Source organism: Tachypleus tridentatus, chromosome 9 (assembly GCF_004210375.1).
Source record: "Tachypleus tridentatus isolate NWPU-2018 chromosome 9, ASM421037v1, whole genome shotgun sequence".
NCBI lineage: Eukaryota > Metazoa > Arthropoda > Merostomata > Xiphosura > Limulidae > Tachypleus > Tachypleus tridentatus.
The window spans coordinates 39,866,932-39,894,673 of NC_134833.1; the positions used below are offsets into that span (position 1 = coordinate 39,866,932).

At 32.9% G+C, this 27,742-nt stretch overlaps 2 protein-coding genes across 2 annotated transcripts; one reads left to right on the plus strand and one right to left on the minus strand.

Annotated features, from left to right (window-relative positions):
* Window positions 1-5,994: 5,994 nt before the first annotated feature.
* LOC143227058 (uncharacterized) lies at window positions 5,995-8,001 on the minus strand. Its single transcript, XM_076458601.1, has 2 exons — window positions 6,694-8,001; window positions 5,995-6,506 (listed from the first exon to the last, which is right to left on the minus strand). Exon 2 carries the CDS (start codon window positions 6,478-6,480, stop codon window positions 6,103-6,105), a length of 378 nt encoding a protein of 125 aa, XP_076314716.1. The 5' UTR covers window positions 6,481-6,506; window positions 6,694-8,001; the 3' UTR covers window positions 5,995-6,102.
* A 1,631-nt stretch (window positions 8,002-9,632) lies between these two features.
* LOC143225104 (normal mucosa of esophagus-specific gene 1 protein-like) lies at window positions 9,633-23,131 on the plus strand. Its single transcript, XM_076453886.1, has 5 exons — window positions 9,633-9,794; window positions 15,507-15,604; window positions 17,807-17,895; window positions 19,042-19,102; window positions 22,783-23,131. The coding sequence occupies exons 2-5, from the start codon at window positions 15,512-15,514 to the stop codon at window positions 22,855-22,857; spliced, it is 318 nt and encodes a 105-aa protein (XP_076310001.1). The 5' UTR covers window positions 9,633-9,794; window positions 15,507-15,511; the 3' UTR covers window positions 22,858-23,131.
* Window positions 23,132-27,742: the final 4,611 nt, after the last annotated feature.

Sequence of the window (27,742 nt, forward strand, 5' to 3'; positions counted from 1 at the left end):
CAGGATTGTGTAGGCTTATAACCACGACACTGTTGAGATGTTTAATACTTCTAATACTGTTTCTTAAACGACCAGTTAGCAATAAAGTGTTCGAATATATTTCTTTTCGTATTGGTCCGGCAAGGCCAGGTGGTTAAGGCACTCGACTCGTAATCCGAAGGTCGTGGATTTGAATCCCCGTCACACCAAACATGCTCGCCATTTCAGCCGTGTGGGTGTTATAATGTTACAGTCAATCATACGAGTAGCTCAAAAGTCACCGACGTGATGATGATGACTAGCTGCCTTCCCTCTAGTCTTACACTACTAAAGTAGGGATGGCTAGTGCAGATAGCCCTCGTGTAGCTTTGCGCGAAATTCAAACCAAACTTTTCGTATTAAGACGCACATATTTTATAAGATAAGCGTTCGCGTTTAAAATACTTCAATGTTTTATTAGTTATAAAAGTTAACACTCTATTAAAATAAATTACCACAAGCTCCGGAGAAATAAAACTTTTAATGTACCTGACGTTCTGAGTAACGCCTATATCAAGGATTATTATGTTCTATTCAGATTATATGTTATAATTGTAGATACATACAAGATATGTAAATAAATATCTTGAAATAAGCCACGTAATATAGTAGTTTGTGAGGAAATATTATTCGCCTGAAAATTAAGCACAAAGCTACACAATGTGTGTGCTCTGCCCATTACGGGTATCGAAACCTGCTTTTTAGAGTGCGTGAATCCACAGACATACCGCTGTGCCAATAGGAGTCCGTTAGTCTAAGAGGTAAATAACCGAACTATTTATATTATATAAATACCCGGAATGGCCAGGTGGTTAAAGAGCTTTCGACTCGTAATCTGAGACCTTGAGTTCGAATTCCCGTCACACCAAACATGCCGACCCTTCAGCCAAAGGTAAAAGAGTAGCCCAATAGTTGGCGATGAATGGTGATGACTAGCTGCCTTCCCTCTCATGTGTGTGTGTTTTCTCATAGCAAAGATACATCATGCTATCCGCTGAGCCCACCGAGAGAAATCAAACCCCTGATTTAGCGTTGTAAATTCCTAGACTTACCGCTGTACTAACGGGAGGCTCCCCCTAGTCTTACACTGCTAAATTAGGGACGACTAGCGAAAATAACCCTAGTGTAGCTTTTCGCGAAATTCAAAATCAAACAAACAAACATGTTATATGAATTTAGACAGTAAACCTTTATATTGTTTGAGGGAAATATTTGCTTTTTTACTTAACAATGCCTCTCTTCTAATGTCTTCACAAATAATTGTTATATTTTTAAAATCTTTAATTTTAAAAGGTATATATTTAATTAGGTTTTTTTTTTTTCTGGTAAAGCTACGTATTTAACCGTATCTCTTTTTGACGTGTGAACGACTTGAAATCTTCTGTGTAACAGCTGACCAGTTTTATCTATCTATGTCTTCCAGTACTGTGTACATTGTATTTCATACAGAACATTTTCAATGTTGCAAGTTTTATCACAATCACTACGTTCTGTACAGCATTTTTCGATATTGCAATTATTGTGAGGCTTCAGAACAGAATAGACAAGGAATTGTTATAAACATTTTCTAGTTTTTTTTATATCAGTCGTAAATTATCCCCCGCTGGTACAGCGGTAAATCTACGAACTTACAATGGTAAAATCGAAAGTTTTATTCCCCTCAGTGGACACAGCAGAGAGCCCAATATGACTTTTCTGTAAGAAAAAAAGAAACACATACACATAATAATATATTAAGACCTCATTTTATGACAGCCTCATAAATATAAACAGGAACATTATCATATTGATACGGTATGGTCCTTGTTATATCGTAAGTGTTTTATTTCGAAATGTTTAATGTTACTTTTTGTTTGTTTATTGTTATTTCTTCCAGTCGTATTGATGAAAAGTTTTTAGGGGATAACAATTATATAAAATAATTTGTTAGAATTCGTTCCTGTCAATCGTTTTCGTTCACTACTTGTAGTAGTGTTAACTATTTTGTTTATACAAATAAGTTATCCAAAATCACATCTATTTTAACTGAAAAAGAAGGATAAGGTTGAAAGTAAAGAATTAGAGAGTGTAATATTTTATTACTTCTGTGTTTAACATATTGCGTTCCATTCAGCCTGTAAATTTTAAATCGATTCAGTCGTAAACACCTAACCCTTGTTGTAGCTTAAACTCGAATGTCGGACACATTTAACGTTTTATTTACCGGGAATTCGTATTTTAAACTCTTCTCCAGTTTGCACTTAGACATTTAAATATAAATTAACACTTTACTGTTATTTAGTTCCTCTCACGTGTGACGGATTCATGATCATATATCTATAACGATGTTTGTTTAAGTTAAATTTATATATAGATGTGTACATTATTTATACTGATAAATCTGTATTGTGAAATTCATTTTTTCAAGCTACAAACTATACAGACTGCTCACCAGAAGTTACTCCTTATGACGGAGTTGCTATTATATATCTATTTTAATACCGATGTTTGTTTACGTTAAATTTATATTTAAAAATATGCACACTCATTACTGTTAAGTCTGTATTCGAAATTCCCGCCTATTCACTAAAGTTGCAGAAGATTCTTGAATGTAACAATCAGCAATACATATGTGTACGTATACAATGGTGTATGGTCTATATTGTTGTGCAGGCTGAAATTTCTAGAAACATTCCTCGCGCTTACAGATATAACTAACGCGACGCACCAAGAGACAGTTTATATTATCGAAACGAAAAACGCAAAGCTAACTAGCTCCCTGTTGAGTAAATTGTACCTACTTCAACTCAAGATTAATTTGCTCATTGTGAATCCTCGATAATACATCAGAGAAGTTCTAAACAATAAGAAGACTCAATACTGTTTGTAAGTTTGTGAAACTTTTGTACATATAAATCATTATTTGTAAGAACCGTTATTGTAAATTGTATCATTATTTTCATATTGAAATATTTATTTGTACTAAAAAATAAACTGTGTGTTGTAGTCTTGTTGACAAATATGAAGAACTGGATACATATCTATATTTATTATCATTAAAGCACAAGAAGCTTATGCTGCTCTCTCTCTATAAAGCCGTATTATAAGGTTAAAGCAACTACCCTCAAAGCATACGAATTAGCACTGTCAAAAGTTTCGAAGTTATTGCAAACAAAATAATCAAAATTATACGAAATTTGCCCAAGAAAAAGAAGTTTAATTTGATTTATGGTGTGATTCTATACATACTGACAAGAGTTTCAACCAACTAAGACAATTATGTCTAATTGAAGAATTTAAACATTGTGCACCTAATGACCTTAAAACTTACTTGGATGGAATGAAAAATTTGAAATACTACTGGAAAGCGCTGCTCTTTCTGTCTTTAACACAAAGAACCACTTTTCACAAAAAGCAGTTTCTATTTTTTCAAGAAAAACCTGTATATATTCAATACTAATAATAAACGACTTTATAATGCCAAAATTATTATCTTTCTTTCATTGTACACTTAGTTTCCTTGTAGAGCTTCATCGACGCATTCCGTTATAAAACAAACTGCAATTAACAATACAAAGCTTCAAATGGTTTAAATAATAAAATTTATTCAATTAGACCAATGTTCTGTCAAAAATGTAGTATGTTATACTATCGATAAAAATGTTCGTTGTGCTCATAAATTGTTGGGTTTTTTCCTGTTACTTTCTTTGAGGTGCGAAATGTATAAATGCTGAGGTAAAATGTAATGATTTCTAAGGCAGTGCATATAAACGATGTTTTTTTTATTTGCTCATTTACTAACTCTAAAACTATTTTTGATTAATCTAATAGTGATATATAACCTTCTCTTTTATAGAGTGCCAAAAGCCCCAAACTGCAGAACGCATTTTTGAGACAACTACGAACCATCAATAATCGGATTCACGATTCGAGCATGCCCTAATTTAGGCCACCACCGTTCATGCGGCAAGTCTACGGATTTACGACACTCAAATCAGGGCTTCGATCCCCTTCGGTGAACTCAGAAGATAGCCTGATTTGGCTTTGCTATTAGAAAACACACACACACGACCGTTCACGAGTGTCAACAGCAAATGATGAATATAAAGTCCTTGAAAAGTTATCTCGAAGAAATACGCATTAATCATAAAATATGTAACGACAGAGCAAAATTGGTCTAAATTTTACATTTAAAAAAATAAAGAAATTCTCGTGGAATCTAAAAATATATAAAAACTAATAGGTCGGTTCCATGTTTTAAATCTAATAACTTTATTTTTCTCAACAGAGAGCAGCACATAACTAAGAGCAAATAAATTTAGCGAATTTTATTTGCTCTTCTTCAATTAAATGGCTAAAATATTTAGCTGATATTCAACTCACATAAAAATATTTACATAAATATCAGTCAGTTCATTTCTTTTCTTAAAAACAAACTCAAACAATTCACTCACATATTTATCTTTAGTCCTTTTTCTTAACTCACATTAGTTAAAAGTTACCACAAAAACTGAAAACTAAAGAAAATAGAGAATGCTCAGTAAAATTGAAATATAAAGTTTCTGATATTTTCAACCTGAATGGCATCTTATGCTCCATATGGGATAAATTTACATCTAAGATATAGTCTGCCGGTAGAACAGTAGTAAGTCTATGGACTTACACACTCAAATACAGATTTTAATTACCCATAGCAGACAAAGTGCACGTAACCTGTCTTGTAGATTTGCGTTGAAAACAATGACACAAACCCAATGAATGTTAATTTGTCTCTTACTGTTTAATCAAGTGGATTTTAAGTTCATCCCTCATTGTTAAATCTAAAGAATTGTAAACTAGTTTCTCACTGTTTAAACTGAAGGTTTGTTTACTTGTTTGTTTAGAATTAAGCAAACAACTGTACAATTGGCTATCTGTTTTCTGCCCATCAGGGACAGAAACCCGATTTTTAGCGATGTGAGTCCGCAGACATACTACTGTGCCACTGGGGAGGGGGGTAACTAAACTGTAAGCTGACCTCTAATTGTTTTAAGTAGGTAATGATAAACTGGTCTCTCACTGTTTGATCCAAAGAATTATAAATTTGTTTCACATTGTTTAATCCAAAGAATTGTAAATTGGTCTCTAAATGTTTAACTCAACAGATTACAAATCTGTCTCTTCACTGTTTAAGGGGAACGCGAACTTACAACACTAGAAACTAGGTTTCGATACTTGTGATGGACAAAACACAGCTAGCCCATTCTGTAATTTTGTGCTTAAACTATAAACAAGCAAAGAACTTATTAATTGGAACAATTTTAACGCTGTTATGGAAGAAAGGGATCTTGGTGTTTTGGGTGGCCAGTCTTTCAAATCATTCAAGTAATGTACTGTTGCTAGAGGTAGGACAAATAGGATTTTATATTGAATATACAGAAACATTGGTTATGAGTCTAAAGAGGTTATACTTTTATCGGAGGGGTCATTGATTAGGCCACATTTAAAACATTGTGTTTAGTCTTGGTCTTCTTGTTTTAGGAAGATGTTGAATTGTTGGAAAGTGTTCTGTGGAGTTTCTTTATTATTGGACACAAAGCTACACAATGGGCTATCTATTCTATGCCCGCCACGGATATTGAAACCAACTGTTTATTATTATAAGCCTTCAGGCTTATTGCTGAGCTACTGGGGGATGGTTCAGAGAAAGATTACTGGGATAATACTTGGAACAATATATAGTTTCAGGTGACTTCATGTGAACTGATCAGTACTTACTGTAGATATCAGTGGCACAGTCATATAATAACACTATGTAGCACAAATTTTGTTCCTGGATAGTATGTGTTATTTCTTAATTGCATATGTTGTAAAAGTACAGAAAATTGCCATTATTCCCTTCAATCTTTGCTTTTGTGACCTGGATAATGAAATTTAGAAATTAACCAATTTTTATGTAAAAACTGGCAAATTTGCACATTTTCATTTACATAAAGTCTGAATAAAACAACATATGAATCAAGATTTACATGTATTTATACTAATGTTATACAAAAATGAACAAAAATGTTTAGAAATGAGTAGTTTTTCGAGATTTGCGACTGTAATGTAAATCACTTTCACGTATCAGCCCCCAAATATAGTCTCGGCATTCGACTTTGTTGGACAAAGATCTCTGATCAAGTCATTGAGGTCTTTATGGTTGGGGTAGTATGGGTTTCTCTCACTAGCTGCACCTCTGAAATTGTAGTCTGGATCTTCAACGTCTACCTCCTCTTCTGATTTGCTGCTCTCTTCTGAAGATGGCTGCTTTCTCTCTGGCGGAGTGGGTCCACGAAGCTCAGAGCAGTGTAACACTGAGGCGATGGATGATGGAAGGTCCGGATACATAATAGCAGACGCATTCTTGCCAGCTCGACGTTGGGAAGGGTCCACCATGCAGAAGTAGCAATTCCTTGAGTGGTCAGAGGGTTCACGCCAAATTCTTGTAATAGTGAACTTCATGGTTCTCTTTTCCCCTCTGTACCATCCTGCAACAGAGCAAATTAAAATTGTTATTATGAAGAATAAATTTATTTTATCCACAAATAATGTATAAGATATTCATGCAAAATATTTTATATGGGATATTTTTTCTATACTATTGGAAATTTAAAAAAAATAATAAAAAATATTCACATTTTAAAGGTCTAAAATTTGTATAATATAAAATCTTACTATTCGAGAAAAACTTCTAGAGTTTTTTTTTTGCAGTACTCGTAGGTAAAATGAGGTGCCCAGGGTTTGTCTTGATTCCCAACAGGCATGTCGAAATATGCCTTGTAGGCTTCACACATTTTAGTAGATGCTGTCACAGAGTACATTTTCCCTCTTGTCTTCATAAATCAGCCACATACATAGCAGAATGCGTCTGGAGAATGCTTGTAGCTTATTGCTGCTATTTCTGATAAAATCAGATAGGTCTTAGGCAGCTAGAACTAAACTGAAGTGGTGAGTGGTAAGACCCTGTATATATATTACTATGGAAAGTTCTAGAAAATTATAAAAGGTTTTTGAAAATTCTCGTAAGTTTTACAACATTCTAGAAAGTTCTTGAAAATTCTTGTAAGTTCGAGAAAATTCTGTATCAGCTACTCAGCACTGAATTTACCTGGAATGTTCTGGAAAATGGGTAAATTCGAAAATTTCATTACTCAGGTCACAAAAGCAAAGTTTGAAGACAAAAATAGGTCTTTTCCTTTTACTTTAGGCATAAACAATTGGGAAATAACACTCTCTGCCCGGGAACAAGAAAAAGTAAAAATTTTGTTACATAGCGTAATCAAGTAAAAGCATAGGTACTTGACTAATACTTTTGAAGCTCTCAATTTTTTAACACAATTTATTAGCTATCCATGGAATTGTCTATAAAATATATGGGGTCCATATTGTAGAACTAGAGCATATGAATAAACTATTAAAAACAATTGTTTTCGTTGCGCTACTAGGACCAAAATATCTTGATTTGATTTCATTTAAGAATTATAAAAGTTCGAGGGCGTTGCGTTTGTACTTTGTGCAAGATATATGTAAAATATTTCAAACCCATTCTTCGCATCAAAAGTATCAAATACTGACAGATAGGTGGTTTAATTATTTTTAACGTACGATGTGATTATAAGTAGTGGAGTAATTCTAGACCTAGCGAATAGAGTCCCAACTAATAATTCCTGATCACAGAATATACGAATTTGTTTGCTCAAGCCATTTAAAGTTATGGTTGCGACGATTCTGATATTTTAAAATCGATTAAAATCGTTTCACAAAATAAAGACAAATCGAATAATCATCGGCCAATTTGAACAGGACATTAGAAAACATAAAGAACATACAGAAATAGCCAAAATATAGGATTTAAGAAAACAGAGAAATATATTTTAACCTTTTCTGGAAACAATATGCTTACATGTAAGTTATTTTTCAAGTCAGCTTGTGTTGTTTTATGTAAGTAAATGCTAAAACTGAAATTCCAAGTAACATGACACGTAGCCGTTATTGTAATTACTCAATATAATTGGATAATTAATTATTTAAAAGATTGTTTATGTATTCGTAGATTACCTTTATTATTCAAACAAAATTATTCTTCCTATCTGTGAATAGAAACAAGCAGTAGTTTTGTGACTTTGAAATCGATTTCCATGAGAAATCGAATAGGATACGATTACCTGAGTAATTGTTATAGTCTTTTTGTAATAGGTACTTCTGTACCTGCAAATTTCTACTATCGTTTCACTAAAGTAATTCACGAACATACAACTTAAAATGATTGAAAAGTTTCCCATTCTCTTACGTTTTTCGATCAATAATGAGCAGTATTACGTAACAAGCGTTTTAAATAGAAAATGAGAGACCAATTGATGATTTTTTAGATTAAGCAGAGAGAAATCAGTTTACAATCCTTTAGGTTAAACAGTGAGAAATCAGTTTACAATGCTTTAGATTAAACAGAGAGAAATCAGTTTACAATCCTTTAGGTTAAACAGTGAGAAATCAGTTTACAGTCCTTTAGGTTAAACAGTGAGAAATCAGTTTACAATCCTTTAGATTAAACAGTAAGAAATCAGCTTACAATCCTTTAGATTAAACAGAGATAAATCAGTTTACAATCCTTTAGGTTAAACAGTGAGAAATCAGTTTACAATCTTTTAGATTAAACAGAGAGAAATCAGTTTACAATCCTTTAGATTAAACAGAGAGAAATCATTTTACAATACTTGAGATTAAACAGATAGAAATTAGTTTACAATCCTTTAGGTTAAACAGTGACAAATTAGTTTACAATTAGGCCTGGCATGGCTAGTTGGTTAGGGCACTCGACTCCTAATTAAAGGTTCGCGAACTCGAATCCTGTCACACAAAATATGCTTGCCTTTTCATCTGTGGGGACGTTATACTGTGACAGTCAATACCACTATTCATTAGTAAAATAACAGCCCAAAAGTAGACAGCGAGTTCAATTTTTAGCGCAGGACAATCACCTAATTAACAGGCTTAAACATAGAAGTTATTCAAACGTTTCTAATCCCTAGTTGCACATCTTTACGTAATTAGATTTCCACATTTAGAGTCAAGAATAGAGCTTGGAATATCGTAATACATAATTAATTTAATAAAAAATAATCATGTGACTAATCCAAAGCTGACTTGAATTACAATTACTGTGCCCATTTATTTTTGTATTCGTTTGTATGAAACTTAATTTTCCCAAAACGTATATTACACTTGTTTCAAAGAATTGTGAACTGAATGACGTCACAACAGCAAGACATTCCACGCAGAATCTTATACAAGGCATGCCATTCTATCGTGTTATTACAGTTTGTTTACAGGTCAAAATATTATACATAAGTAAACACAATAGAAAAGAAATGCCAAATTTATTTCACGTAGGATAAATTTTAAAAACATCCATTTCCAACACTGTATTGCCGTATTTTCTAATAGTATAACATCACAGAACCAACACTTCACCTTCAAAAGCAGGGAAATCAATACGATGAGTAATGGCGACGGCCTGGATTTCCATTGGTTACACAATAACACGCCTCGGTATGGCAAGTTGCCAAAACAGTTGAAATGCGTATTTTTTCTTGAAATGACGTTATTGTGACGTCAGTTTTCCCTATGCGCGACATATGCCGGTAGATGATATAAAATACGGCAGTGGTGGTCTATAAATGATTGAAGTAGTGTGGTGCAGTTGGTAAGATACCAAGGAAAATATCTATATCTAAAAAGCTACCTTACTGAATAGTTTTGTTTGGTATTCCCAAGTAGTAAGTACCCTTCTCGTATTACATAATATAGGTTTTCGAAAAATTCGTGGAGTTCTGTAATAAATAATATTTGAGAACATTTAAAACAAAACTGATTAATAAGCGAAAAAAAATAACATAATTGCTAAGTTCATAAACATCACTTGTAGCATGAAGAATCGAAACATTTTTCAAGCTTAGTTTTGGTTCGTTGTATGGAGTGAAGCTATCATGTCTCGTAAAGAATTATCAATGTCCCTTCAAAATTTTAATGAACTTAAAATGAAACTTTAAAAACGTTTGTTAGTTTGCTACAGAAACTGTATGACGATTTTATTCACAGTGCTATAACTGTAAGTTGTAAGCTTTTATCTTGTCAAAACGTTTGACTAATTCTCATTAGGGCCCGGCATGGCCAGGTGGTTAAGGCACTCCAGTCGTAATCCGAGGGTCGCGGGTTCGAATCCCCGTCACACAAAACATGCTCTCTCTTTCATTCACCCGTGGGAGTGTTATAATGTGACGGTCAATCCCACTATTCGTTGGTAAAAGAGTAATCCAAGAGTTGGCGGTGGGTGGTGATGATTAGCTGCCTTCCCTCTGGTGTTAACCGGTTGATATTCAACTTTATACGATCTAACCAAATGATTATGTTTATGTTCATATACTATGACTTCATTTTAATACACTATCTTAAAACTTATTAGTTCAGTTTACTAGTTTTTATTATATTTAGGAGTTAAAACAGAGCAATTAAATCTTCAGTTTGTGACGATAGGTGGATTAAATATTATTGTTGCAACAAGCTGGGCGTGGCTTATAAACTAGCGTGCCAGCTTGTATACTCGAGAGTCCATGGTTCGTATTGATTGTTGGAATATTGCGTACCGCACTTTGGGGTCGCGAATGCATTATAAGTGTCGATCAGATCTCGCTAGTGTATTAGAGTAGCCCAAGAAAATGGGCGTATTGGTTTTATGCTATCAGTAAAAAATAATATACGGCTAGAGCAGGCAGCTATTCAGTTCTGCAGGAATACTCATAGTTTTTTGTTTTTTTAGCTGTAAAAACTACATGATAATGTGACGGATTTACCATCATCTTGATATTTTAATATCGTTTTAAGTTAAGTTTATGTGTAAGAATGAAGATTATACCGTTAAGTCTGTATCGCAAAATTCCCACTTATTTACTAAAGTTGTAGAAGATTCTCGAGTGTAAAGTTTGTTGTTTTTTAATTTCACGCAAAGCTATATGAGGGCTATCTGTGCTAACCGTCCCTAATTTAACAGTGTAAGACTAGAAGGAAAGTAGATAGTCACCACCGCCAACTACTGAGCATATTCTTTTCATAACGAATAGTGGGATTGATCGTTATATTATAACTCCCCGACGGCTGAAAGGGCAAGCATGTTTAATGTGACAGGAATTCGAACCCGCGATCCTCAAATTACGAATCGAACACCCTAACCACATCGCCATGCCGACCCCTCGTGTTTAAGAATCAACAATGAATGTTTGTACGTAAACTCTGGGGTATCGTCTATATTGTTGACTAAACTGAATTTGCGAAAAACTCTTTACGCCTATAAATATAATCAACGTGACTCACCTAAGACAGTATATATTATTGGTTTGCTATAAATATCAGGAAGCTATAACTGTGATTAACGCTTATTAATCGACAACATCAGATATTTTACAAGAAACGTTTATAAACTTCGAATATTACAAATCAGTTAATTTCAGAGGATTCACACTGGACATTAGTTTTTTTACGAAGACATTATATAACTTCAGGTTAAGGCGTTCGACTCGTACTCCGAGGGTCGCGGGTTCGAATCCCCGTCACACCAAACATGCTCGTCCTTTCAGTCGTGAGAGCATTATAATTGACGGTCAATCCCACTATTCGTTGATAAAAGAGTAGCCCAAGAGTTAGCGGACAGTGGTGATGACTAGCTTCCTTTCCTCTAGTCTTACACTGCAAAATTAGAGACGGCTAGCACAAATATCTTTGCGCGAAATTCAAAAGAAAAAAAAACTTCAGCGGTGAAAACCTCGACGTGTGATCAACAAAGAACGCTCCCTGTTAAATGAATTGCATCTGCATCAACTCGGCTTAATTTGCTCATCGTGAACCCTCGATAAGATACCAAAGAGGTTCTAGACCAGACAGAGAACTCAATGTTGTTTGAGTTTGTAAAACTCCTTTACATAAATCATTATTTTATTCACTGTTATAGTAAATATTTATCTGTATATTAAAATATATTTCAAATAAAAAAAGAAAGCTATATCAGACTTGTTGGAAAACATCATAAGTTGAATACATATCAACATTTATTTAATCCTAAAGTTAAATTATCATGTAACTCGATTTCAGGCTATTTTAAACAATATGGAGTCCATTTTTACACATGGCCTAAGTTTTTGTTATTACCAAATTATAAATTTAAGATAACCCTTCGAAATATACCTAAAATAAGTTTCTTGATTTTTCTAATGAACTGGCAATAGATAAGAACTGGAGGAAATTAATTTAAATCATTGTGATAAAATATTTTTCTTATTTTACTTTATTTTTTACTTATTGCTTGCTGAAATTCCGATAATATTTTGTTACATATTATGTTAGAACACTACTAAAGGCTCGATATACATACAGGGTGGCCCGTAAGTCCCAACCCATCCATATATCTTATGTATCCAGTGTATTTGTGTGCTGTCACCAGTATTCTTGCGCTCATGTGCCCACGTACTTGTCATAATAGGCTCTTCAAGTGTAAATGGGCTTGCATCGGCCATATTTCTCTGAAAAAAAGAAACAAATTTATAATACACGAGTAATTGAATATAACATATGGATGGGTAGGGACTTACGGGTCGCCCTGTACAATCAGCCATCACAATAAACCTAACTCTCCTTCGCGTTAGTTCTTCCAGCATATGTTCGTATTCGTTTTAATACCATAATACAGATGTTTATTTGTGTAACCTTCAGCCTACTTCAGGCAACTGTCAAGAGCAATAACATGACCAAATTTCTTGGTTATTGACCAACGTTTCTTTCCTACGTTGTGCACTGTGTGAAAGCACACGATATAGCGGCAGTACTCTCATTTGGAAGTGTACAGTTATGAAAATCTAATAGCACCTTTCATATAATACAATATCTCTTGTCAGACTAAAAATCAATACTTGGAAGTAAATATGACAAGTTCGATTTAAATATCCCTATCACCTTGGTAACTTGGGGGGAAACGGTGTTAGCCGCAGGAATATTTTGAGACCTAAGTACAACATTCAATTCGTCCTTATTTGCGAGTCGAAAATTAAATAAAAAAAAACAGTGTTTTCGTGCTGGTTTAAAAAGTAACAATTGACGGATTAGTAAATATTTTTTTTTGTTTCCTAAGCCCTCCCCCAATGATACAGAGATATGTCTGCTAACTTACAACTCTTCTAAACCGTGTTTCGATACTCATGGTTAGCAAAACTTAATTATAAACAACTAAACTATCTACTAATACGTGTGTATGTGTTAACGCGTAAACCAAGGACGACGTAGAAGCAGTATTTATTACTTTTTATTGAGACAGCCAGATGAACAAAATCATCACACGGAGAATTACATTAAGAGAAAAAAAAAAAAAGATAGTACACTTTACTGTGACATGATAAAATGTACCTCAGGAAGAATGGTAACAGAAATGTGGGGGTACATTTGAGGTTAACATACGGCGTACATTTCCACTTCGATGTCCGGCTTCACAAGATTACGCCTTCTTATTCAAATCGTAGACTCCCCCCTTCCATGTTTCGGATACACTATATCAGTTTAACCTCTGTTCGCAAACACTACTTGTGAAAGAATAATTAGGAACGGAAGTTTTCAAACCCCCAGTGTCCCGCATCTAAATCTAGAACTAAATTGTAGATATGTAGCTAAGTAAATGACCTAAATGGAAAAAAAAAAACGATCATTTTCTATCAAAAAAAAAATTACCATAGTGACGAATCTGCGTCATCGATTATCCTACAAGTGTTTGATTCTGTACAGAATCATCCAGCTGTCGTGTCCCGCCCCCCTTGTTGTAGCCCTCTCTTTGTTTCCTGAGCTATATCGATTAACTTATCGATTAAGTACAAATATCAAAGGTTATTGATAGTACTCTGTATCGCGTTGTGTCCCTCTCAGTGGCGCAGTAACAGTTTACAGACAAAACATACTTTTTAAAGCATGTAACATTGTTAATTTTAGAACGTTTTCTTTTTTTTTTTTTACTGTATAGCTTGTACAGTTTTGTACCGTATTTATCACTAAGCGTTTTCCAAGGAGGGACGACGTACTGCTATTCTTTTGTCGAGTTTTCGAACCGATCAGATAGTGACTTGTTCTAGAGGTGCCCTGCACCCGCATCGCTCTTACCGTCTGTTTTTTGGCAGTGTTCCAAAGAGTACTAACCTCAGGCGGTTCGATAAGCAGCACAAGTTATTTTGTTGAACGTTAGATATGAGTTACACAGTTTGCTGTGTAGCAGTTCTTTTATTACTTATAATGATAAATTAACTAAACTTGAAACATTTAACCACTCGAAGTTGTAATTCGTTCTTCAACAACTTCAACTTTTAACTTAAATCTCTTTCATTTTATTTCATACATTCATAGTTTATAACGTACAGATATATTAAAGTGTATGTTTACCATTCGAATTAGCCCGGCATGGCCAGGTAGGTTAAGGTGTGCGACTCGTAATCTGAGGGGCGCGGGTTCGCATCCCCCCATCGCACCACACATGCTCGCCTTTTCAGCTGTGGGGGCGTTATAATGTTACGATCAATCCCCCTATTCATTGGTAAAAGAGTAGCCCAAGAGATGGCAGTAGGTGGTGATGACTAGCTCCCTTCCTTCTAGTCTCACACTGCTAAATTAGGGACGGTCAGCGCAGATAGCCCTCGAGTAGCTTTGCGCGAAATTAAAAACCAAGCATTCGAATTTGATTTTTTTTTTAAAAGAGAAATATAAACGACAGCTGTTACTGTACACATTTTTTTCCAACCAGATGAGACCAAGAGGAAAACATCTCTAATGAGGTTTATATTTAATCTTGCTATTATTTCATGGCAACTACTCGTATATATTTTTTTCATGCATTTTTATATATCCCAATGGAACTGTTAATTATGAAAGCAAGTTACCTGCATGAAACAAACAGATACTAATGAAGTAATACATAGTAATGATCATAACTAATTAACTATACTGTTCAAACTTTACTACTTAAGTTTGGCTACCATCACTGTTAATGATTTTCAGCTGCATTATAATAACATCACACGAGATTTGGGCAGTAGATATATTTATTGCTCTCATTAACACTGTCTGCACTGTGGTAAGTCTCGTATTCAAATTGTAAACATAATGTATTTTTGGTAATACTTCCATACGGAATATTTATATACAGAGCGTATTACTAACCTTTTTAATGTATTTGTCGATATTTTTGAGATTTTATTTTGTCATTTAAAGCTATAAAATGTAATTTTTACCAATGTAGTCTTCTATACAACTAACTTTAGTCTGTAATTTGAAATAGGTATTCACTGTCTTGAAATGAAATAAACCTAGATCCCAGTGCGTTTTCTACCTGTAAAATGTTTCAAATGATGAAAATAATCTTAAATTGTTTTCCACTATTAAATCTATAATAATTTTATAGTTTTTTTTAGATAAAATGGCGTCATCAGGGAACAAACCCTCGGCTATCTCTCACAGCGAAATGAAGAGCTTTGCCTTTGGTTTTCGGGCTATGAGGAAAAAACCGGAGGTAAGAATTACTTAAGTAAAATATTAAAAAGATTATCATTGTTTTTATAGTATTCATTATTGTAGTCTATTGTGACTACAACAACTACAAAACTGTAACGCATTTTGAACAATTTAAAAATCTTTAACAGAAGTAAAATGAGCCGCCCAACAAGTGTATCAATCTTAGGCTTACCGTTGAGCTACAGGTAAGGTTAAGGAAACTGCCAAACTTTTAATAATAATATTTTGACGTGACGTCGTTATACCTATTTTTCTTGAAATTGAGAATTAAATTTCTATTGATATAAAATGTCTTTAGGCTTAGCATAAATTGCAAGTATAAAAACAAGAGGTATTAATATGCACACTATTTCATTATACAAATCACGTACACTGCAAATATTCTTACCACATATTTCTTAATTTTTATATATAAATAGTATTTCTGGAAATCTTTTCACTCTTAGCTTAGTGTAACGGATTTATTGTTACACATTTATTTTGATATCTGTTTCAGATTAATATATATTTGAAAATGTGTGTGTGTATTGCAAAAGCCTGTTCTCTAAATTTGTAGATTTTCGATCGTAAGAATAAACAATGTACTAGCTGTGTATGTAATACTAGTGACTGATAGTATTGTTGCCAAGTGAACTTTCGAGAACGTCTTCTAAAGGTTTATAAATCAACGCGCCAAGAGACAGAAGTATATTTTTGGGTTGTTGTAGTAAGTATACTATAAGCCTCTGAAGTTATAATTGTGATTAACGCCTATTAATGGGAAACCTACAGATATCTGACCAGATTTCGAACATTACAAACCGTTTAACTTCAGTGAATTAACTCTAATTGATCGTTGACAAGCTGTCGTCATCAGCCCTGCTTTTACAGAATCTAATATCCACTAAACAATTTTTACAGAACCTTCTGGTCGTTAACAGGTTTAGTTAAATCAACGTGTTCCCAGAATTGTCGTCTTCTCTCTGCTTAAACTAAATCTAGAGTTCATCAATTGTTCTGTCAGAATATCTTGGTCGTCAAGTTTACCAACACAAACCCATTTTCTACGCTACCATTCTCGAAAGAAAAAAGAATGTTTGGTTTGTTTTGAATTTCACGCAAAGCTACTCGAGGGCTATCTGCGCTAGCCATCCCTAATTTAGCAGTGTAAGACTAGAGGGAAGACAGCTAGTCATCATCACCCAATGCTAACTCTTGGGCTACCTTTATCAAGGAATAGTTGGATTGACCGTCACATTATAATGCTCCCACGGCTGAAAGGGCGAGGATGTTTGGTGTGACGGAGATTCGAACTCGCGATCCTCGGATTATGAGTCGCATGCCTTAACCCATCTGGCTATGCCGAACCTAGAAAAAAATTATCGTTCATAACCAACCGTCTTATCAGGCTATGCGGTTTGTGTTTTTGATGTAATGCTGTGACCTTCTTCCATAATTATGACTATTTTGTAACTTACTGGTTATTAGAGCTTTATCTGAGTTTGCTGCCCTTCTAACATTTTACATCTTTTAAAGCTTTAACCAAATGCTCGATTTTTTTAAATTAAATCAATATAAACATAGTCCGTGGTGGATCAGCGGTAAACACGAGTTCCTATAATGCAAAAGGTGCTTTGATACCCACAATGGGTACGGCGCAAATAGCCCCTGCACTGTGTAGCTTTGCACTTTTACAAACCGTATATGAATCATATATACTGAACTTCAGTTTTAACACTACGAGACTTCAATAAAAACTTGGACTGAACTAACTTGTAGTTTGCTTTATGTACTGTTTAATCTTCGTCTGAAACTAGACTTAAGTTGGAAAGTTTTAATATTGTTATCAAAGTATATTGGTAAGACTAATGACATCACTTATGTTTTATTCAGCTGAAAAGAAAAAGTGCAGAAATTCAACTTTGAAATGAGATCTGAAACTGTGTTGTCAACACTAACGGCATAATTGTGTTTATGATGCTTCTGCAGCTAACACGACTCTAGGAATTTATAACACAAACCCAAGAACATTTTTCTCGTGACACGCTTGCTTCACCTTTCTCCTATCTTTTTGGTATTTACAGTTACGATGTGCAAGTTTTGAGATCAATTTTGGACTTTTTGCACTTTTTTTTAACTCTCTGGTATCGTCATGACATTGTATAATGTTTACAATTTCAATATCATTGTGTAATTTTGCACTTATGTTTTCTTCTCCTAGATTATACCCCTAATTGCAATCATGACGACTGCATGCGTAGGTGTGGCGGCCTACTGTGTATATGCCTTATCACAGAAGAGTGATGTAATGTAAGTTGTTAATGTTTCTACTTAGCTTTGATAGATAGTTTACATCATAATTACATCAAAACTTTTCTTCCCTGCTTCTGATGGATGATTTATGCGTATCTAAAACGACAGATCTTTAATTTCATGACTGATTCATCCTCGTCCCTCTATCGAGAACTTCGATATTTTTACCAATGAATCGATGATAGACTATTTTCCAAACCTGCGTTTGTATTTTGTTTCTTAAGTCAAAATGCAGTGTGTTTACACCGCACTAGCGTTAGTGTACGTGTATACACAGTTATGTGAAGTCATGTGATATACCTGTAGTCTGAACGTTCTCCGTGACTTGCTGATTTAGTTCACAGTCAATGTCGAAGCTCTCTGCAACAGAAGAACAGTGTTTTGTACCTATACCTTGTTACAGCGCTAGTTCTCTTTATATACCAGTAGTGTAAAGCTACATTAATTAGTGTACAGTTGTCAATCTTTTATCAAACTGATGATCGACTATTAAAACCATAATTTTCTCCGAATAATGACCTTTTTAACGAGCAGTGATTGTTAATCATTTTCCAGAGGTGAATGATTACATTAAATTAAACATAATCTAAAAGATGTTTATTTTTCTTTTTTAAGAATTGTAAAATATAATAATTTATTCCTAAATACACCACCTGATAACGTTTTAAGTTACGTAGTTCAAACTTGACCTATAACTGACTGAAAGTAAAAAAAATGCTTTTTGTTTATAATCTAGATCTTAAGCTAATTAACGCAAGTTTCGCCTATTAAATGGCCCGGCTTTTGTTTAAACATGCTCGCCCTCCCAGCCGTGGGGGTGTATAATGTGACGGTCAATCCCACTATTCGTTGGTAAAAGAGTAGCCCAAGAGTTGGCGGTGGGTGGTGATGACTAGCTGCCTTCCCTCTAGTCTTACACTGCTAAATTAGGGACGGCTAGCAGATTTAGCTTTGCCTCGCCTATTAATAAGTAAATTATGTAATAAAACAATTTAGTCTCAACTTTGATATAGAAGGTCACTTCGTAACTTTATACTATTAACAGTAGAGCTATTTGTGTAATATTACAAAGAAACTGAATAATTGTTTTTTATGCAAATCTCAAAATTTTGGGTGTTTTAATAAACTCCTCTTTATGATTAGGATTGACCGAAGGAAGCAACAACCCCCGTGGGAAAGAGTTAACCCAGAAACACCTCAGAAGGTAATCATTTTATCACTTGTTAAAGTTTACCCTGAAACTCCGTGGTATATGCCTTGAAATGTGTGTTTGATTTTTAAAATTGCAGCTGTCTGGGAGAAACATGATTTAAAAAAACAACCTTAGATACACTGTAGACAAAGTATTTAACCTCCTTATTTATTCGTATAAAGTGTCTCTCATAAAGTCTATATTACAACAACTATTCAAAAACTGTTTACTAAATTTATGCTACTTCAAAAAACACCTAGACTATCATTCGGTAAACTTTCATTGAATTTTGCTATTCCTCCTCCTTTTTTTAAACCCTTCTCAGATTCAAAAGCAATTAAATTTTGTAACTTACTATTTGCGACTGTCTTTAATGGTCAAATTTACTTTTAGGGCCTGTTTTTAAGTGATAGTTGTTATTTTTCCATCTGTTATTTAAACTTATTTCGATATTGAATTATACTTCGCTGAGGGAAAGTCGTGCAACAAATTTTTAATGAACTGTAAGAACTGTTTATTTTAAATGTAATAGGAATGTATAAATGTTATTTTAGGCTTAACTCGATACCACGCACACGCATAAAACAGAGACAACATTTGATGCTCCTATTAGATGATAATAGGCGGCGCACGAAACTGAATTCTGGAACCTTCTTTTACACATTTCACCGTGCAGTGGGGGGGGGGGACTATAGTTGACAATGTATTGCACGAAAGCTTCATCTTCAAAAGTAAGGGTCAATTATTTTTAGTTTAACTTGTATCTTAAACTTTTATTATCTTGTAATTGGATGTTTCGTTATCAATCGGTGAATCACTTTAAGTCAGGAGGTCGAAGGTATTGATTCCGTTCACAGTGAAATACTGTAAACATTACACTTCTTCCTTTATGGAAGATGATGACACGTATGATCATAACTTTAACTAATCTCCATCATCATTATTTAAAGCACTTCATCATCACTTTTTTTCGTTTAATAGCATGTGGATTTATCCATTTCATTTCTTTATACCAAAACAAGAGCTTTAACGAAGAAAACATAACGTTGAGGCCTAATATATTCCTTGGTTAGCTAAATATTTGGGGTTATTGCTAGTAAGAACTGTACGTCAAATATAAAGGTATGGATCTGTTGATTTCACAGTAGTGAAATCTGGAATTTTGTTCACCTGTTCGAGTGTTCATTGGAAGAGAGTAAAGAGGGGTAAGAGGGTATGTAATAAAACATAAACACTCATGTTGTTAATCCCGTTGTGATGCGTTAGGTTATGTTTAGGGTCCAGGTGGTTAAGATTGCCGTTAAGAGTGAAGATGTTTATATGCGTATAGCTTCACCAATAGAGAAGAGATGCACTCCTTACAAATGAAAAGTAGACCTAACTCAACTTTATCTCAAGAAGAGACAGAGTATCCAATTACTTCTTTTACGAAAGCCTAAAATATAAACTTGTATTTTAAACAAAGTTCTCTCGCAGCGTACAGAATATAAGTGATTTTAACTTCCGTTAATTTTTTTTCTTTTTTTCCACCTCTGTTAACTTGACATCGCCTACTCATATTTCCCTCATTGTTAAATTACTATTTTATCAATTTTCAATTTTGTATTACTTTTCTGTCCTTTTAATTAATAAAACTCAATATCTACCACTCTAATACTTGTTTTTCCCATGTTAAGTGTTTATACAAATGCTTTAGACCCCCGCTAGTACAGCGATATGTCTCCGGATTTACAACGCTAAAATCAGGGGTTCAATTTCCCTTGGTGGGCTCAGCAGATAGTCAGATGTGGCTTTGCTATAAGAAAACACACCCAGATGCTTCAACAGTGTTCTTTCTAACAATAGTCTTAGGAACGTGTTCCACGCAGTACATATGTAATTTAGAACTTCTGTATATTCTAATTCTTAAACGATTTTTCCTAAGCCTTTCTTCCATGTAACAAACATTGTTTTATACTTCCTCGTGAAGGACTTATGCCCGATTCGTTGCATGTAATAATAACTTGTTATAGAATAGAATTTCTTTGTCCGTTAATTGTTTACATAACTGACCATTATTACAACAACATACGAAATTTTAGATTTTGCTTCCTCTTCGGCAACCCTGTACTGTTTGTCATAATATCGTCTTCTCAATCGATCATGAGTGAAGTACGAATCAATCAGCACGTGATGATGTTTTTCTTCCGAGACACACCCTCATAGATGTAACATTTTTGCTTTTAATCTGAATCTGTGTGTGGAATTTCGAATAACTGTAAAGGGCTATTCTAAAAATAGTCTGTCACCTTGCTTTAGTTGCTGATTTGTTCTAACCTGTGCGTCACAGGAAGGAAACTTTGTGGAATCAACATACAGTAAAAAGTTTAAAACTTATTTTAGCTTTTACTAGAATTTGCAAACATTTGGATATAACATGGCACGATTAAGTATTGGTATCTATGTGTTTTTCTTTTCTGTCTGTAAAAATCTTACTTCTTTGTTTTACCGAAAGTGAGCTGAAAGCCGCGTGTAGGAGTCACTTGTCTTAACCAGTTGCATCGTTACACACTAATGTCTGTAGACACTAAAATTACGTCACATAAGGGACGCTTAACGTTGCAGTTTGTGTTTTCGTGGCGTTATTGAAACAAGAGTGATTATACGCTGTGAGGGCTACAATGTAACATATGAACTTCAAAAACAAGAAATATGTGTTACTCTTCATATTTGGACTTATTCTCTCTTCAAAAACAACTCTTTCAGGGATCCTGCGAAAATACATCTAGTTTTCAACTTAGATTTAGAATATCACTTTCTTTAAAAATCGTAAGACTAATTTCGAAAAGTTTATTTTCTGGGGTTATTTTTACATCAACATGGGTTCTTAACTTCATTTAACTCTGACTTCTGGATTTCTCTTGATATAGTTTTTTTTTTCCGTAAACGTTAAATACACAATTTTAATAAAGCTATGAAAGCCATACATCATTTAACAATGCTGGTTTACATCATAATTAAAATACCGAATTTGTGTTGTTTACGAAAGAAAAAGATTGCCTGAAACGAAACTGTTACGAAACTTTGTTTTATATGTAATTCAGGATTTATTCAAGTTGTGGAAATATAATTTATAATTATACATTCTCAACCGTACTCAGTTTGCGAACTGTTGAAGGCGATGTCAGACTTTAGGTCGAATTTTCTGGGTTATTCGCTGCCAAATAAATTTATCTTAATTATAACTGCGTATTTATTTACAAACGGTTGAAACATGTTGGGATGAAGAGTTACATGAGATACGTAAAAATCGCGTTATCGACATATTTATACAATGTCAATAAAAATTTACACATCACGTTGCTAAACATTTATACTCAAAACCAGTGACACTTTCTAGTCACAATTCCGTCTTGGTAATGTCAAACTATGAGGTATGTAACTTCTTTAATACACTTTAACGTTAGGAACACTGACTGGATTTAGGTTGACCAGTGTCCACTCACTATTTTTGGAGAAACTCGATAATAATCATATGCACTGTTTGTCTTTTAATAATGTTTTTGGTAAGATAATAACTTAAGTTCATTTTAAATATTAAAAAAACTGAATATATCATATATGTCATTTACAAATTAATCTACACGTCTGTCGAAACTTATGAATAAACCTTTTTTTTTAAAACTAACCAAACTTGTTTCTTAATCTTTCAGCTCTTTACAGTGAATCAAGAATACAAGAAAATACCAGAACTGGAATCACTGAAGAGAGATCTTGGAAGTAGTTAAATCAGATTTAGTTATAACTTAACGAGTACTTAGACCACCTTATTTTTTTTTATTAGAGTACTTTTTTTTGTTTTAATTCTACACTCGGAGTGATATCCGAGCTTCATGTTTCTCAGGGTAAACCGTAGGATACTAAGTCATTTCTTTTTTCTTCTTTAAACCTCGTTATACATATTTAAAAGTGCAACTTATATTGCACTTTAGTGATTATTTGTTTTCAAGATGTATGTGAAGAGACAATTTGATAAAACATGCAATAAATATTCCTGTAGAAGTTGTCTTCCTTCTCTCAGTTATTTAATCGTGTAGCACAAGTGCCTTTTCCTTGTGTATTGTTACCAAGGGCTAAAAATAACCAATAATATTTTACATTCAAAATTGCTTCGTATATGATATGTCTTGTTACAAAAATCAATACGAATTTTTTATTAAGTTGTGGTATATACAAAAAAACTTGTAGGCTACTTTATATAGTAGGATTGTCTGTGCTCCAGTATACAGTACGGAGTTGGTCAGTTTTTATTGTTTTTTTCAGCTATGCTCCAGAGCTGAGGTTCTGGAAGTGTTTCACTTTCTCCTACCCTCCCTGTCCTGTGTAATATAATTTATTAAACGTGAATTAAGAAAGATAATTAACACACTAGTCATTAATCTTCAGCGGGTTTTCGAAATTATATAATGTACTTTTGCTATAAATATAATATTCAACAATAATATAAAAGTGAAAAATATTTTATCTGTTTAAAAGGCTAATGATATGAATAGATTAGTTTAAAAGAAATGCAGACCTTCCTAGAATCAGTAATTTAAATCAGTGGTGGATTTAAGGTTGTGTGGGCCCATGGGCTAATAATGTTTGAGATCCCTGCATCCCATGTAATTTTACAGAGAATAAAATTATCAATGGGTTTCCATGAACACGTTATTTTTAAACCTTCCAAACTTCCGGTAATAAACATAATCAGTGATTATTTGAGCATTTACTGATAAAAACAAAAACAAATATTCAATTTCAGTAATTAGTATTAGACTGCAAAGGAAAATACGTATAAAATAACGCAGCTCGAAACAACAATGATAAAATTACAAAAATATAGGGTTTTATTTTTAAACTGGTGACTTAACGTACTACAACCTGCTGTATCCATAATATAGACATAAACTCCTAGTTTCATAATCAGTGCAAATTATTAAGTAGATAAATTATACTGAAACATTTCAGGCTCTATTTCAAAAATAGTGCAAATGGTCTAACACTTTATTTAAAAGTTTATACACACTATTTTGTGTATTAAATCGTCACAGAAACATGGAATGGTTGACGTTCTTTGTATAATCTGACTTGTATAAATGAAGTCATTTTTATACTACCAATATACCGCATACCTTGGAAACTGGTTTATAGAATTGATTTCCACTTACCACCAGGAACTGGAGAAAAAATAAACTTTTGTGCGAGCGACTTTTACGATGTTTGAAAATGTCTCACAATTGTAGGATGAGAAATTTTAAAAGCTATTGTTTTCTTGTGTTTTTGTAATGAAAATGGGCTGATCTTTATTTTGTGTAGCTAAATAGCAACGTCTTTGATGATGAGAAAAAACATCTTTTGTGCTAAAAAAATATATTTCCGCCTCTTGGGTGATTTTAAGAGAAAAAGTGAGATACCCGTATACTGGAAGTAAAAATTAATCAAAAGTACTAAATTATATTTAAATACGCTTACTACTGCTATTAAAGAGAGAGAGAGAGAAAGAGGGAGTGTGGACCAAAAAAAAATGGTACCTTCAAGTGTTCCAGAAACAATAATTTACTGCATGTATCCCGGTACTGGCGCATGTTCAAAAAAGTTAAAAATACAGCGGTGGTTCTTTAGAAAACTGATTTTAAAACAAGTCCACAAAGCTCTCTCACATACCCATACAAATATTGCAATATGAACATTTAAATAGTCCATACATTTAAATAATAATGGTAATACTGAAAAAATATTACAAATGTTTCAAACCGTATGTAGAAATATTACAGAACATTTTTATAGCATGCGGAATAGGATGTTTGTGTTAAAATGTTCCGATGGCTGAACAAGCGACAATGTTTGGAGCTGCGATGTAATCCGCAACTAGTAGAATGGGGTCGAGCGCCTTAATTACCACAAAAAAAAATTATTTTAAAATTTTTCAAACATAAACTTTTTCCAACCATGCCTTGTAAAATTATTTTTTGATTATTTCGGAAAATTTGGAATTACTTCAAAAATATTAAATTATCTTTAAAATTTTTATGTTTGTTTACGTGAGGGAGATTCTTATAACGGCATGATGATGCGACATCTGGAGGTTTCCTTTAGTTTTTTTGTACACTAATAATTAGATGAAAATGCTAGACCAAGTTAGTCGATCAGTTAAGTATTATGAAGTCGGTTATATAAGGTTGTTATCAATCGATTAGCGAGAACATTATGCAATTACGTTTATAAGTAAATTAGTAGTATATTAATTTTTAAATTTCTCTTACAATGTTATTAATTTAGGCCTATAAATGAAAGTAACCTTAAGTAAATGTTACCAAGAAAATAAATTAGTTACCGTTACGTGGACGGAACTTACCGTTTTCTTTACAAAAACATATTTGGAGACAAGAAAGTTAGAAATCAAATAGTAAAATTTATTTTTCGAATCAAAGAAACTGAATTTTTATTACAATTAAAAATGTCAGTATATAAACTGAAGAATCTCTAATTATTACTTTTTCATTTTCAGTTTATGCTATTATAACAAGAAAATAGCATATTAAGATTATTTGGAGAAGTTTATATAAAACATTTTCACTTAAATGTATATAAACAGATCATACTTTTACACACATAGTGACACGCATTTTAAATGGTTGAATGTTTGTAAATTCATTTAAATAAATAATATTTATAATTCAAAATATTCTTTAGATACTGTCATACTAACTTGGACTGTCATCAGCAGACTATATGCAAGGTTGCTTTTCCTTGATAAAGACATATTTCAGTGCAAGACTAGTTTTGTTGAAATTAGTTTTACAGCACAGATAGCTCTGCTACCACACGAATACAAAAACTCTTGAAATAGTCCTACACACCAGTTTCAATTCCTTCTTAGCCATAATTTTGAACTACAAGTTTCTTAATTTTGCAGATATCCACATCTTAGTTTGCCATGATGCATATTCAATATGGCAACAAAAATTGTCCCTGCATGGTGGTAATTTCTCTTTTCGTGGCTAACTTGGTTCTCATTTTATTGAAATTGAAATGTGTTTTACCTTACTTTAGCTTACAATCACAGTGTTTTAATTAATTATCCAACTGCTGTTCTCCATTATCTTCAAGACCTCACAGATTGGCAAAGTCTGTTTTATGCACCAATCTCTTGAACAATGACGTAAAGCTATACCCTCTTAAAAGTTTGTACAGCTAAAAAAATATTGATATTTTATACTATTTTATTAACATTTTATAGTCTATCTCCATTATTAAGTACAATATAGGTATTTATTTTATATGAATGTGTTAAAGAAAGTGTTGTTAATGGTTCTGTTCCTGAAATGTATTTTGTAATGACTAAATAATACAATATAAATGTGTATATTAATATATTATTCTCGATATGAAGATTACAGAAATAAATATTATCTTTAGAAATTATAATTCTTCCAAGATATTTACATAATAAAAATACACATCACGTAATCAGACCCTTGAATTAATTTCGATTTCTGTATATACTAAAATAAATTAAAATATCTTATCATGGTACTATTACTTTTTTGTAGAGTTTCACTATATTCATTTGAAATTGAATGTATTAATTTAACTTAACCACAATTAGAATGCTAAGGTCTTAGTTAATGCTGATAAAAAAATTTTGTTTGTAGTTTAGCACAAAACAATACAATATAGATAGATAGACCAACATGGTTATCAAAACTAGGCTGTACCACTGAAGGCATGATGAAAAATAGTTTCTTTGGTTCAAAAATAAATATATACATATAAATATTTTATCTCCATTAATGATTATAATGTTTGTGTCAATTCATAAAATAACATTTCGCTTGTGTGACTTTTACTAAAAAATTATTTTAGATAAAAAAATATTTAAACTACTAAAACAACTTTAGCCTTGGAAAATAAAAGAATTTCCATGTAATTTTTTGTGCACACACTTCAAATTTTTTTCATATTATAACTATCATCTTCCCAATACTGATTCTGCTGATGTAATAAGTGCTCCTGATGATATATGAAAGCTACATAATGGTTTTTACACAAAACAAGCTTATATATAAAGCTTATGACATAAAAATTACATAGAGTTGGATTTGACTGATCAAAAAGCTTCTCCATGTGACTAATCAAGAGAAATACTTTAATTCATCAACATATACAATAAAGTACATGTTCTTAAAAAAATATATTAATGAAAAATAAAAATACATGTCTTGATCCTTACTTTCTACAGAAAACAAGATTGGTCTATCATAGACCAAAAATATGATTCTGGAATAATAACATTTTATTTATAAAGATTTCTTTACATCACTATTCAGAACAAGGGATATATATGTATACACACACACACAAGCTGCTAACAAGAACCACTAATTAAAGAAAAAAAAACCTTTGCTTTAAATTTTTTTTCACTTTTTATAATATTTTCATGTGAAGATTCTAAAGTTACTTCAAAGGTTGGATCAGATGTAATACCTTCATAAATTTTTGTATGTTTATGTGACAAAAATCATTTGCATAAATATTTGTGCAGTGATAGGACAGATTATTATGCTAAAGTCATTCAAATGCAACCCTTTGAATTAAATACTTGTATGGTTAATTTGCAATATGAATCAT

Coding starts and splice junctions, on each gene's coding strand:
- LOC143225104 (XM_076453886.1), top strand. CDS start 15,512: ATGGCGTCATCAGGGAACAAACCCTCGGCTATCTCTCACAGCGAAATG. Junction 15,605..17,806: donor CTATGAGGAAAAAACCGGAG/GTAAGAATTACT, acceptor TTCTTCTCCTAG/ATTATACCCCTAATTGCAAT. Junction 17,896..19,041: donor TCACAGAAGAGTGATGTAAT/GTAAGTTGTTAA, acceptor CTTTATGATTAG/GATTGACCGAAGGAAGCAAC.
- LOC143227058 (XM_076458601.1), bottom strand. CDS start 6,480: ATGAAGTTCACTATTACAAGAATTTGGCGTGAACCCTCTGACCACTCA.